This window comes from Hetaerina americana, unplaced genomic scaffold (assembly GCF_022747635.1).
Source record: "Hetaerina americana unplaced genomic scaffold, ioHetAmer1.1.p SCAF_9, whole genome shotgun sequence".
Taxonomy (NCBI): domain Eukaryota; kingdom Metazoa; phylum Arthropoda; class Insecta; order Odonata; family Calopterygidae; genus Hetaerina; species Hetaerina americana.
This window is the reverse complement of record NW_027287538.1, coordinates 22831598-22847146: the sequence shown is the minus strand read 5'-3', so window position 1 is coordinate 22847146 and position 15549 is coordinate 22831598. Positions and strand designations below refer to the sequence as shown.

Here is a 15549-nt window from a genome sequence, read left to right as displayed (position 1 = left end):
TTGAAACACATTTTACCCGAGTAATTTAATTTCGTCAACAAAGAATAGGAATTCTAAAACACGAATACAGCGATTCTACTCACCATATTCCCGACCTAAAACCATTCTGCGAATTTCCTTACTAAATAAACTTTTGCATAATTACTCTTCCGTTAAACGTTCATTCAAGGACTTCGTAATTTTAAAAAATTCCTAATTTGTTTGCAGGGATCTTATCTTCCATGGAAATGGAAGCCAAGTCATAAAAATTCGTAGTTAAACAAATGATTTTCGGCCGGAAAATAGAAAAATATTGGCCCCCTGAATCGCCAACGAACTGTGTAAACCCAGGTGGGTTTTTCTTTACCAAAAAAAACGTTCTTGGAAAGAGAACCACAAAAGCGATGCATTAATCAAATCAGGAAGGTATCATTGACTTTAGACGCATCAACAGCTATAAACATGTCGCACCTTCATTCGTAAAAATGATTAAATTATTTTCAGGGTTGTTATTTAGGGCAGGAGTAAATTGTTTACTACGTTTCTATCAATAGCAATGTACAAAAATATTTCTCTTACATGAATGCACAGCGAAGATTGTGCCGTACGGCCTCGGATCAAGCGAACTACGATGCCAAAAAAAAACGAAATAAATGAGCATCAAAATCCGGAGAGAAAGGATGAGCACGCGGGGCGAAGGGAGGGAATGAGGTAAGTGTGGGGGTTTAGAGGTACCCTAGAGGAAAGGGGGAGGGGATGAGGAGAGGGCGTAAGCGGTCTGTTAACGCGGCTGCAGAAGTAGCCGGCCGCCAGCGAAGGGAGCGAGCGGGTGGGAGGGAGGGAGGGGAAGGATAAGAGGGGTGGTTATGGTTTTCGGGTGCCATATGGCCCACAGCCTACCAAAACTAGATCACAAACACGCTCGGGCGCAGCGGTTCCCCAGAACCCATCCCCCGCCCCGCATTCCCCCCCCCCCGCCCCGAAAAAACCCATCCCTGGGCGATTCCCCCCCCGCTCCCCCCTATACCTTCCACCCGCCTCCTTGGTGAGACTCGTGAACGACTTACTACTCACATTTCCCCTTTATAAATTCGTAGCCCACACCCGACCGGGTTGAAACTGAGGAATTGCACGAGTGCACCGGCGCGAAAATAACGTTCGATGGTGTCATGATTACCCACTCACGCTTGCATCTGTCACAAAACGGAAGCACAGGCGTAAAACGACACAGAACGCGGCAGATTTATGATAAGAGGCCACGATTACTAACGCCGTCATTTGGCGAGAAGATGATATGTGAATCTGAAAATATTTGCACCAGAGAATCGTAAGGATCATAAACCATTCGAACGTGTACGGTGGTGTAATGATTATGATATTTTCGGTTAAAAACTTGAGTTTATTTGGTGGGAAACGTATCCGTAACGCACGATTACTGGAATATTTTTCGTAATTAGTGGCATCATTCTCGAGCATTTAATTGTAAGTCACGAGGTGAAGATGAGGGAAGAAGAGGCTTAGCAAGTAAATGAAGATATACAGTCGTAAATTTAGCAAATGGATCATCGTGTAGAAACTCCCACTTTCGACGAATCTAGATCTCACCGATTAGATTTTTTTCAAGCTCGCTAGTGTATCCATACTTTTGAGAGACGTCATCCCTCAGAGGACACCAAACTTTCTCGCGTGCACACAAAAAAAAATACGATTCGCGGCGCTGAGCATCACGATAGGACTTTAATTTAAGGCTATATTTTCCCTCACTTTGACATTAAACTATGCAACTGAAACTTTTCCTTTCGGTTTGAGAGTATTACTACTTCATCACGAAGATACACACGTATTTCGCCAGTCGAGATGAAATGTCAAACTGCTAAAACGACAATAATTAATAGCTTCCAAACCGACACAACTGGCATCGGAACACCGCAAGAAGTTTTTCACTGCACGTATCACAACCGGTGGGCTCCGCGATATCAGAGTGAGCGAAGGGCGGTTGTCAACCACCAGGCTTGTGCCTCGTGTCCCTAACGTCTTCTCCAAAGGGGAAACCCGCTGCGGGACTAGCTCCGCTCCCCTCCCCCCAAGCCACGAAAAAGAGCGAGGAAGACCTTCCTTGGGGAGGAAAGTGGTGAATTAGAGGAGGGGGGTTGACGTGGAGGTGGGGATATGAGGATGTGACCGACTTGCCCCTCCACCTGGCGATCCCAGAGGTTCCTTGAAATCTACGACGAAGTCCTCGACCAGTACCTCACCTCGCAATATCCCTCCCTCCGGCATCTCCCCATTCAACCCAACCCTATTCCTCGAAGACGCTGTGCAGCCGCTAAGGGTCAGCTGAGCTGACGAAAAGGGTTGAGAGGGGGATAAGAGGCGTGGAAAAAGGAGACGCGAGGTTGACAGTTGCTCCTACTGCTAGGGCTTCAATATTTTTTTAAATTTTTTCCCGCTTCATCGGGTTCCGAAGACGGTTATGGGACCTTAGAGAGTGAGAGAAAGACAGAAACAGAGAAGGGGGGAGGCACGGAGGTGTATTATGCTTTCTTTCACGCCTGGGACCACCTTCTTAAATCCCACTTCTCTGTACACCCCTCCCCCCCCGCCAAACAAGTTGGCAGGGTCGCTTTATGATGGTAAGTTATTCAGATTTGATGTGCCGCCGACGGATTGATAGCAGCAGAGGGATTTGTGGAGGGGGAGGCTCGGGGGGCGGGTCCTTGCCTCGCAGCCGAGGTGGAGATCCCACCTCTTGAACCCCCCCTCGGGTTTCAAATCTCCTTCCGCGCATGCGCACGCCACGAAACGCGCCAACCGTCGAAAGCGCGGGGATGAGCCTCGCTGGGGAGGGGAGGGGGGATGACAGAGGGGGAGGAGGTGGGGAGAGAGCAGGGCCGGGGGTCGAACACGGGACACACCTCCCCCCCTCCTATATCGCTCGGGATCTCCGGAGTTTCCCGGTCGACGGGTAAGGATGTGGAGGTCTATTTCCGGCGACAGGCAGTAAAGAGTTCAGAGGCGACGGATTATATTGAATGAGCGCCATCGCTTAACCGTGCCACTTGCGGCGATGAGGACTCATGACGTTACAACAAGAATTATGTGGAATGCTGGGAAAATGTCGGTGACGGATTTCAAATCGACTCGACACTGAAGAATATTCGACTAATATCGTGGCATGAAGTGCACCAGTAGCCTGTATTAGACTATTCTCGTGCCTCTACAGATCGGAAAACTACATATATTTTGAAGAACAAAAGTGTAAATTAACTAAAATAGATACGAATGAAATCGAAACAGAAGATTAAGAATAATCGACATTACTCACGAAGGACGGAGAACACCTGACGGTGTGTTTCTGAAAGCTACGAGTCTCAATAGCTCTGATTGGCTTACATATTCCGAAAATATTGAATGCATAAATTATGCAACATTATAAAATCACATAACCGAGGCAACTTATTCCAAGATTATATTCGATCAAACTGAATCAAATAACCTTCTTTAAGATTCGCGGAAAAAACAACTCAACTTGAGCTTATTATCAATTAACATTGCGTTAATTGTTGTTGTTATCTCATAAAAAAATATTTCATAATTTCATTGACAAAAAGTTCGCTATTTCAATATCTTGTTCAATGGATTAATTTATCTCATTTTCTTTTACTGCGTGAAAATGTTTTCAAGATATCAATATATAGTAGACGCAATATAATCAATAAAGACGTAACTTCCAAGGTAACAATTCAATAGTATTATTTATTAACGAACAACCTTTCTCACAAATTTTATCCAACGACTCTCGATAGCTGAGAAGCACTGGCCATGGACAGGCATAAAGGAATCAGTCGCAGAATAAACATTAAGGCGGCACGATGATAAAGAATGAATGGAGGGACGAATGAGGTAAGAGCAACCGACTTCGGTCGGCGTGAGACCGCAGAGGGACACACGTGACCGGTGCAGAAAAAGAATTGGTTCCGATGGTTTCGACACTCGGGAGTGACTGGAGCGTGTTTTGATTCCGGGAAGCTTCGAGTCGTGAGAATGTGATGTATGCGACAAAAGACTGAATGGCAGAACAAGGTGGAGGGGACACTTGAGGACGAAGCGGAGGGAAACGGCATTAATGTGGTCGGTTTGACTCTCAAATCGCCAAATGTAAAGGACAGAATACAGATTCGTGTTTCAGATGTGAATGAAGCAGAAAGAAACCACGTGAGAACAGGAAACCAAGAGAACTTCGATGATTTTTTTTCCACTTCCGCCACTCATTCTCATCTCTTTGGCTTGCTTATTGATCGTAAAAGTTTACACATTCACATCTTTTCATGATCTGCCCCAAAATAACGAGAATGAATCCGGGGGAAAACAGTAATAGTAGATCAAAGTACAAATCACTCACAAATTCTTCAAAATAGCACCACCACCCTTGTGCATCGACACACCGATGCCGCTAAGTCGCGGTACGCTTCCTGGATGGCGTCGTAGGGAACGTACTTCAGGCACATACCTGTATATATATAAAAGTGTATGTATGTATGTATATATATATATATATATATATATATATATACATATATATATATATATATAAAGAGAGAGAGAGAAAGGGAGGGGTCTTCCTCCTCTTCCTTTAGAAAGGTGGCTTGGACCACCGAATATTCAAAAAACTAGCGAGTCTCTTTTTTGTGTGGTTCTTTGTTATTGTCTTTGTCCGCTAGTAATAACTTCATACACATTATTATTCACATCCGTGAGAATTTCAAAATCCACCATCGCAGGTACATTTTTCCCCCACAATATTTTAATGAAATAATCCATGTTTTCATCACAGTGGGTTCAATTCTCTGTAATATTAGAAGCGGAGGTGAATTGATGTACCTACTGCACCTTCGAAATGCTATTAGTTGAACCATGACGAAATGCAACATTTTAAAAGGTGAAAGTAAATAAAAGCGGTGACCGAAGCGAGACTCCATACCTTCACCGGAATTGAAAGTAAATGGGAGGGCTAGGATATAGGCTGTATGTCATTATAAATTGCTGCAACATGAGCAGAGTTGACAACTACACCATAAATCAACAGACTTTAGTGAAGATTATAATAGAACACTTCAATATATGAATGACAACTCGGAGAAAATAACAGAATAGAACTTATAAAAAAAGCGCACACTAAAACTTAGAATTCTTTCTCTCTCATTGAGGATACATGGTAAAAGCATAACATTTTGATCTAGTAAACATCACGATTACATTATTTCAAAATTACAATTAACCCATGAATTAATATTTTAATCAAAATAACGAAATGTTAATTAAATACATATTGTATTCAATCGCCATAAACGATGGACTGACATAACTAAATTGATTGCTTATTAAAGCATCCATTCCGTTTCATTTACGTCAATCGTAGAGGAAAAATCGGAAAATTTGATATTTCATCAATGATTTCTTATCGTATTTGAATAATTAAGCTGCCAATGTTATTAAAGTAATCCCAGTATCGTTTATTTCAGAAAGATTGAAAAAAATCCAAAAGCAAGAATGCAAACCTTGAGACTCACGGAGCAAGATACATTTCTACCATTGCTGATTCAGTTGGACAGTCGATTATTTCAGAAATTATCTCTTGCATTCCTTGAAGATTTAAGTCAGAAGAATTTATGCGCCACAGCAAGTGACGATGGATAATTGAAGACGCGGAATGAGAATCTTCGTCCTACCGAGTTCGCTTAAACGGCAAGCAGAAGATGTCGCTGCATAAACCTATCACAACAAATTGAAGTCTCCCATTAACGCGGGGCTGAAATACCTCTTGGTCACGTGACACGCATTGATCAATACGCCCATTTGCCCTTAAATCAACTAATGCAACGGTTTCCGAACCAAAAGAAACGCGATGGCCGCCAAGAGTTATTCCGATTGGCCGACAGTATGTAATTCCACAATTACTCGCTCGACTGCTTTATCATGCCGAGTTGACAAGTGAATAACAACTTCCGCACGCCTATCCACGGTGGGAATGCTTTTTAAACTGAATGGAGTAGGTGGAATGCGATGGGAATTGTTGGGAGCGGGTCCCGGAGACGCCAGGGGGGATATATTCGACATATATCACTGTTATCTCCTTGCGGAAGAATTCAAGCATAATTAAACAACGTTTACCTTCTGGTGAGGAATATAATATAGCGTTGAGTCAAAGGTAAAATTAGTTCCACGAGTGACCAGAGGTTTTAGAAGTCACGAGGGGATGTACATCGACGTATCTGCTAGTTGAAATTACTGTTCATGTTCCGATCAGCGCGCGTTCGAAATACAGAACTTTGGTGAATATGCAAACGAGCGATACACGCAAAAAAATCATAACTTTTTATGCTTGAAAATTTGTGACACAACCATGATTTCTAAATCTTCTCTCTTGCCTTGTTGTGCGATTAATAAAACCAACTGGCTAGATTTCCGTTCATATTTACGTGGTACATTCGAAGAGTAAGGACCGTTTTCTTATATTTAAATATTGGCTTGTCAAAACAATTTTGTACGCATGCAGTACCATCTATCGATTGTTTCTGAAGTCGCTGAAGTTATTGCTTTGATTCAGTAATCGTTTAACAGGTGAATGCAGATAATAGTGAAGTAAGATCTGGTGCTTTCCCGGCGTATTTGATTCGTGAAGGATTCTCGGGTCTTCCACCGGGTCAAGGGTTAAAACGTCGGCCAACATGGAACCCTTGACCCGGTGGAAGACCCGAGAATCCTTCACGAATCAGATAATAGTGTCCACGAAAAACATTACTCTCACTAGCTGCCGAAATTTATCGGGAGTTGTGCCTAATTTATGGACCTACTGCAATGAGTATAGCAAAGGTTAGATAAGTGTGTCGAGACTTGAAAAATGTCCCCACAAAGGTACATGACGAAGATCGGAGTGACAGGCCCATTATCCAGACCGCTAAAATCGTTCAACAAGTAGACCAAGAACTACTGCGATCTGATCGACGATTGACGGTTGATGTTTAGGCTGATAAATTTCTTCAAAAACATACCGAGCAACACAAAGAGAAAAGAATATTCAGCTGTAGTCTGGCTGTGACGAAAATGCCCATGATTTTGGATTCCAATAATTCAATTCTCTACGACTTTGGTGTTTCCCGCTATTTACCGGTAGTGGATTAAATAAATATACAACGCCCTCTCACGGTAGTCATTGGCCGAACGATAGAGGCTATCACGAGATGGTTCACGATAACATAGTACGTCACAAGGGATATACTTCACCCCGTTAATTCACTCCAATTCAGGTGCTAATTCAATAAAATGTTTGCTTCAGTATAATTTTATGACACTTCAGACACCATTAGGATGTTCAACCATTCGACATTTCGTCTCAAGCCAGCGAGAATCTAGCACGCCACCTTAAGGGGAAGGAGAGAAGTCGAGACTCACCTCTTGGGATGCTTAGGCGGATCCTATGATGCTCCCAGGATGCAAATGAAGCCCTCAGGGCTTCTGTCATCTTCTTATTGGTGCCCGGAGTGAGGGGGGGCACCGTTGTAGGTATGTCTGCGGAAAGAGAGAGGAAAAAGATTAGAGTTTGCACATACACAAGCGACGAGAGAAACAGATTTCGGAGAAATTTAATGAATAGGGGAGTTAGAATTAAAAAAATCAAATTACGTTAAGCACTGAAAATTTTTGAAGCAAAGGGAAGATGAGAAAGACATAAATTAAAAAAAAATAGAAGGGGTCGAATTAAGTATTTCGGAGTACCTAAAATATTAGAGTGCTACACTGACATTAAACGTTTCATTAATTATATGCCCAAACATCAGAGGAATATATGAGTTAGCACTAAAGAAGGCGTGTTTCATGACACGGGGTTGCAGGAAAATGTAATTTAAAAGTATGAGAGAGGTCTTACTTCGCTTTAGTAAAGAACACTTCCAGAATATATTACAATACAAAAATGTTGCGCGCCGGGTGTTGAATCACCCCCGGCCACATACCCAAGCGGTGGCTTGCAGGGTACCACGTACGATGAACTAGAAGAGAACATTAAAACATTCCGAATGACAATAAAATCCACCGATTCACTGACCTAATACCTTCGTCAATCTACATCCGAGAATGACAATTTGCATTTTTCATAATCTTGGTTTCAACTATAGTGAATGGAGTCCATATGCCTTTATGCAACATCCGTTTCTCTACAGCAAACGAAAAATTAAACCCATCGGTCTTGTTTTCAGGATTAAACGCATTCGCAAGTTGAAAAATGTCAGGAGTGATGGACACACAATAGTTAACATTTATATGGCATAACTTGATATGACAATTTAACATAACTGCTAACTCAAAAGTAAAAAAAATAATGGCTTCGATATGGATTCTTACTTTTTAGCTCTCCGGGACCGGTGAATTTGTGATTTTCTATTCACACCCCTGCCTTTCGTTTAGAAATTTCATCTTTAGCTCAATGTATCATTAAAACGATGATGCATGATAATTACTTAAAAATTAACTAGTTTATCACCAGTAATGACCCATCTACCAATTACTGTGGAAGATCGAGACAGCCGAAAGCAAAAAGGGGTGGTCCAGACATAGAAACGACTATTCAAGTAACGAAAACTTGCTACTCGCCTGTGCTAGATTTAAATGAGCCGTAATTCCATACGAATTGCTTATAATTTTTGGCACAAGAGGATTTCCCTCGAGTCGGCGTAACTGTTTATTTTGCAAAAATCAAGAGGACAACCAACATGTCTGATCCTCATCACAATATTTAAAAAAACACATAATTTCATCCACGAAAAAAATTAACCCAAATTGATAACGCATCTTTTGAGACACACAAACGCTGGGTCTTGCCGTCGAAAATTGCAAAACCGAGCAATCGATGGATTTAAAGTTTTCCCCCGGAGCCTTAACCGCTCGAAACATTACCGTGATGGCTTAATAAGCAGACGCGAGCATGCGTGGTAATTATAATAAAAGGAAATTATGGCATAGGCGTGGTGGAATAAGCATGATAATAGGGAGAGGAGACCTTAACCTAAGCGTTTCCGCACGGGAAAGTCTCAACAGCGGGGGGAAAAAAACACACACATCACATTTGCTGGACGGCGGTGAAAAAAATAAACTCGTTCCTCCGGAATTCAAAACGCTTTTGATTATTACCCACGCTTTTCCCCTCTTCCCATGAATACCCCGAAACAATTTCCTTCCATAGCATAAAATAAAGAATTATAAAAAAAATGCGAAACTCTTATAGAGCATTCTGGAGGGGAAAATTTCGCATATTTTTTTGACGAATCCAATTAGACATGAACAAAATGGTTCAAAAACAGTGGTCGTTGCCAAAATATCTCGTCTATGGAGGGGAAAGAGGGGATGCCTCTCCGCGAATAGTGCGGGGATTCACCCCGGGCAGAGGGATGGGAGGCCCCGGGAACCTTCAAAGCGTCGGGTTTTCACGGCAGGGTGGATTTCCAGTCAAAATGGTGTGCAAATTTTGCGAACGGCGCTAGGTCGGGGTTAGTATCTCGATTACTGCCTGAGAAACCGCTGAAACCGGTGGGTGGAGAATATGGTCAATATTACGGCTGCCGGTGGAAAAAATTGACAAAACCTCCCGAGAATGGCGAGATCCTTGTTCGACCATCACTCTCACCGAAGTTATTTTCGTGCCAAGCTGCCGAGGAAATACTCGTTGTCTCACGTTAGATAGGCTCGATCATCGTAAATTCTGAAACTCATCCATAGAAACTCCGACAAATGCCCAAAACAGTAACGCTAGCAGATTCATCCGCTTATATGCACAACCAAAATCACAGTAACATATCCCAATGTAAGCTTGGTATATCATTATTATTAGTAATCCATCGGTTAAGATTTTGGATGGACAAATGCTACACAATGGTAGGACGATAAATTTCCTTGTCGCTTCCACAAAACTAAACCTGGCATCCAACTTTATATTAAGCACCTTTTCAGTTCCGTATAATTTCTTCAATCCACCCAACATGCCCGTCCTATTCCCCAATTCCCTTCCTCGTTTGCCCAACATTCTCCCATTTATCAAATTTTTAAAATCATATTGCCAATCAATATGCACTAATTCGGTGCGTCATTAACTTAACTTGCTCAAGTACTCGGTCGACATTCGATAGATCTGGGTTGTAATCTCTTGTCTAGGAGAATCATTTTTTCCCTTCATCTCCAATATTTGACCCATTTCGTCCTCTCCTGTGGTTCCTTCTGTCAATTTTTCCCTCAATGACACACCGTAAGGCTATTATGTTTACAAATTCTATTTCAATAAATTATCCTTTTTTTCCTTTTTCCATCGGACTTCTTTCTTTTCTTAGCCTTCGCAGAGGAAGTCATTCTATCCAACCATCGGATATTTATCATCCTCCTTCATAGAACCACATTTCCAGAATCCTTCCAACATCCTCCTTTCTGCAGCTGTAATTTTTTAATGCTGTTTTTCCCATAGAGACACAATCCAAAATTATGTCTTAATGAAAAGCTTCATCATTTGATATCCCCACTGCTGGAATGTCTTATTTACCCAAGCTGCCATACTAATTATTTCTTTCTTGAGACTCCGGTCCCTTCCCGATTCCGGTTCCCAGGAAACACTTTTCTTTTTAATTCTTGAAACAGGAGAAATTCACGCAAGGGTAAGTATCATTCTTTTAATGTCCACATAAATAGCACGGTGGGTATCTGGGTGAATCTTTACGGGGGATGGCTATCGGATGAAATGACGCACGTTGCTGTCGCACTTCTGACCGAAAACACTGATGTGCTTCTCCATCCAGGGACTTACATAAGAGGCGAAACTTGGCAATTAATTCTAGTCCTTTTCGCTCGCACACTGAATAACGAACAGAGGTCCTTAGTAGACGCTCTGGTGACGGACTTGCTTAATATTTATAAAACGTATTCAAAATAAAAATCGAAAGTTTCGGCGGATCTCAAGTCACGCATTACTTTTATTTCATAATTGGATGCTTTCGCTTTGAAAAAATACGGCAAAAACTCGTTTTCCACGACAAACACAAATCGCAAATATTAATTACAAAGATCGTCACAGTTGATAACGCTATTGCGATTGAGGAACATCCTTCCACCAATAAATTCTTCGAACTGATTTAATCACCAAGATAATATTGACAGGATCATAGATAAATTAGTTTAGATTGCTTGAAATATTTTAAAACAAAGGGAGTCACGGAGAGATGAGAGAGGAAAGAGAAGAGGATTACCGTGTGATTTTGCAGGCAATCACGTTAATTCATGACTTGAAAGAGTTATGGTTGCTAAACATTAAGAATTCGGATGAATAAAATACAATGAGAAAACAGCAGGCATTAGCAGAGTCGTAATTAGTGAGACAAACTAAATAACAGCTTTATCAAAAAGCTTTTAGCAACACGTTACCAACTGCCGCTTCTTGTTTTACCGCATGAGAAGCATACTGTTCGCATTTGTTCCACAAGGATTCATTAATTAAAACATTAAGGCAATAAGGATGTAGAGGGATATGTATATATATATATATATATATATATATATATATATATATATATATATATATACACACACACACATACATATACACCCGAAGCAATAATATATTGCATTTAGTTGAATCGACTCAATTAATTGCATTTATTATATCGACTTAATAAATTAAATTTATTTTAATTGGCTCAGCAGTGGTTTGGAAGGAAAACAACTGAAAGTTGCATTTATCATAATTCTTGTTGGAGACGCTCCTAAGTTGGTTCGGCCGTGAAAAATCAATGAATTTATTTCCGACTCACAAACTGGGACAATTAGGCTAGAATAACCTCATCGTGTAACGAGCAAAGCACCCGCATTTTGAGAGGGAGAGAATCTGACTCTACACAGCCCACTTCATCAGCAAAATTGACACGCAAATGGCAAATATTCCTCAATTCTTTCAACGATCAATAGCTTTCTTTCGACCGTTCGGAACCCCAAGTAACCGTTCGGAACCGTGATTGTATCTTACCATAACATCCAGGGTCTGATCGAAGGCTAAATACGACGTCCGTGTTGGGGACGGGATAGGAATCCGCGATTTTTGTGCTCCCGGGTCAGATATGACCAATGTGATAGGATTTTTATCCTTCTGGTAGTCGAGAGGCTCGCAATTCAATTCGCAGTCCCCATCGACCTTTTAAGAGGAAATAAGGAGAATAACTAAGGAGATACCATTCACGCGATTACTGTGAGCTGCGATCCATACCAGCGGAATTTCACTAAGCGACTCATTTAACCCAATTCCTGGACAACGGCGGACTGGGAAGTAAACAATGGAAGAATGTCATGCGACACGCTTCCTTACCGGCGCTAACCAAAGCGGAGGGAGGGAGAGTTGGGGGGCGTTTAAACGGATGGGGGTTATGGAATGGAACGGGAAGGAGCATGGGTGGGGAGGGATGTAGCGTGGGGAGGGATGTAGCGAGGGGAGGGGAATGGGGGTTTAGTGATATGGGAGATTGTGCGGGGGGAGAGGATGGGTGTTAGGGAGCCAAGTAACCGTTCAAGAACCCCTATGAATGACGGTGATTGAGCGCTTTAGACGCTAATTACGGCTCCGGGGATCAGATTAATTATCAATTAATTCCCTCAATCCAGAATCAGAGAGTAGATTAAAACACAAACGAAAAGGATTATGTCATTCATAAATGTCTCCCGCAGATACTTTCGGGTAGCTGTCGAAACGAAGCTATTTTCCGAATCTGCAGAAACCGAGAGAGTAAATTGCTTCGAGAGATCAAATTCTTTCAGGTGCACGTCGACGAGTATCCCTACGACGATGATTTTTTTGGTCGGAATTAATTGAATGTTCTCCTCCAAAGACGGCGCCTTTAAAAGGAATGATTCGGTTCCAATTTTCGTAAAAGTTACCGATTGAAAAACATGAGAGTCGAACGGCACGTGATACGAAACATATCACCGCCGTCGGTCACCACAGACGTACCATTCCCTCCACCAAAGTCCCCGTCCTCGAGGGGGGAAATCGATTTCCTACGGTGAACGGATAGGGGAGATCTTTATTCTTCTCACCAAAACACCCTACACCACAGGTGCCTGCTACACTTCACTGTTCGACATCGCTATATCTTAACCTTGAAGCTGCCTATATGGCTTGTGACAGGAGATGAAATGTCACGAGCAATTGGAATAATTTGTGATAAATAGCATTTCGAATCATTTTATTTTCGGGGAATTCGAATGCTCGTACTTAAGGATTTCTACTTACATAGATATGTGTGCCGAACGAATAAATTCTTTCGGTATTCAATTACCCTTAACTTCCCGCTGTATTCTTCTACGCATGTAATAATATGAGCGTGAAACTCCAAAGAATTGCATTTACATGATGGCGGTTTCAGTATGAAATCTTCGTCCCTACAGCTGGCCGCAAACCAGTTTATCTGATAGTAATGTAACATTTCTTGGACGTTCATACTTCGCAAGATGGTAAATCACCAAACACTGCCGCCGGTTGGTGTGGCAGCACAGTGGTTAGACCATTCAGTTACAGACACGAAGACCCCGGATTCAAACCCAGGGCTAATGATTCAATTGGAATAACCCCATTTTCAAAATTCAAACGGTGCGATTTCCTTGTTACAAAATCGTCATATGGGAAACGGAATGGTCATATGGGGATCCCATTTATAATACCCGGAATGTGCACTTCGCCTGCTTTGAGGCTTACATTAATGGATCTGCTTACTTACGGACCTTCAATCAATCGAAAAATCTACCTTGGGATTGATTCCTGCGATGAGTATGATATCATGTCCCTCGCGATGTGTACACCACTCAAAGAGCTAATTTTTGAATTGCCACCGAGCGATAAATGTTTTGATCGAGCGATCAAGGTAAACGACGGTTGATTCTAGTAGTGAAAGCTAAAATGATGATGCTACACTACATTCACGAAGAATGCGTGACAAACGTTACACAACCTTTTCTGACAAATAACACTCTCACACATCAATTCAAGAGACGCCTTGAAGCCAGCATTCGGTTAGAAGGAAGACGTGAGGTCTGGATCATCACACGGGCTTGAAGAATATTCTATCTAACTTGAGATGCACATACACTGTGTAAATGACCTTTTCAAGGAGGGAAGTAACAACTGATATCGGGAGCTTGCGTTAGTTAGCAATTAATCTATAAATAAAATGTTAATTTAGGAGAAAGAAAATTATGTAAATTATTAGTTTCATACCCTAGTTTAGGATACAAGGGGAAAGGAGTTCATTAAAACTCGCAATACGTAAAGATATAACTTCGAAAATGAAAATAAATATTTTCAGTGACATGTTCTCTGATGAATAAAATTGTCTGAGGCGTCACTTTGTGGAAGCGATTCATATCGGAAAAGAAAGAAATACTTGGTTGTTCCACATATATTTTATTAACACGACCTAGGTTTCGACTTACAAAGTGATGTTCACCTGATGATGACTTTGTAAGTCGAAACCTAGGTCGTGTTAATAAAATATATGTGGAACAACCAAGTATTTCTTTCTTTTCCGACATGTTCTCTACCAAAATCATCTCCGGAGGCTCGAAGAAGTGCGCTTAATCGCCAGTGTTTTCAATCACACACCGAAAAACATATTTTCCGCGCCGCTGATAACACCACTCCCGGTTATTTCAAAAGATTAAAGTACGCATTGGCACAGCGGTCTACAGGGTACAGCGATCCTGTATGTTCACGAGGATCAACATATCTTAAACAGAAAAGGAAATAGATTATGGAAGTCATCCAGGTAGTCGGGCCAATGAAAGATCCAAGATAGAAATGCCATTTCCTTCTTTTAATAGTTGTTTCCACTTGCTAATAGACGAGCACGGCTGGAAAGGGGATACTTTGGTGACGGTCTGTTGAATGGGTTCCATGATTGGCTATAATTGAGAGAAGATTTGAGAATTCCGCCATTTCTTTTGGCATCTGCCAATATATTATCCGGTAAACGAATTATATTTTAATCTATTATCTACAAAAAACTGACATGAATCGAAGGGCATATATTGTGAATAGAAACACTAAAGCACATAAACTTCAAGGAAGCGGAAACAGGGCGGTAATTTCCCCATGGAAACAGAAAATTGGCAACTCAGAAAATTAGTTGGCAAATGGAGGTACGTGACTGAATTCGCTGTAAATAACTGGAGAATCTATTTGATCAACTTCTATCTCTTTCATCCATATTTTATTTAGAGGATGGATTATCATAGAAATTAAATATAGACAGGTGGATGTGTTTTTATATAATCGTAGGAAATATGATGCTCCCATTGGAAAAAAAACCTATATAATGTCTCAAATCATGAGATCAAAATACGCGATGATTGCTTGTGGCTTCCGAAGTTAGGAGCTATCAGATACCAGGAAGGAAAGAAGTGGTGTCAAAAATAAAAACTGGCAAATAAAAATAGGCAAGTTTAGGAGATTCCATTGATTCATAGGATATTTACTCTATCTCATTCTGAGTGACT

The 15549-nt window shown here is 41.4% G+C and overlaps 1 protein-coding gene across 1 annotated transcript in view; it reads right to left on the bottom strand.

The window, feature by feature from the left end:
- The window catches only part of pnt (ETS transcription factor pointed), a 677261-nt gene that overhangs the window by 132145 nt on the left and 529567 nt on the right, over positions 1–15549 (bottom strand). The window contains exon 4 of the mRNA XM_071598027.1: positions 7432–7548. Coding sequence (XP_071454128.1) covers positions 7432–7548 — 117 coding nt within the window. The remainder of the gene's footprint in view (positions 1–7431; positions 7549–15549) is intronic.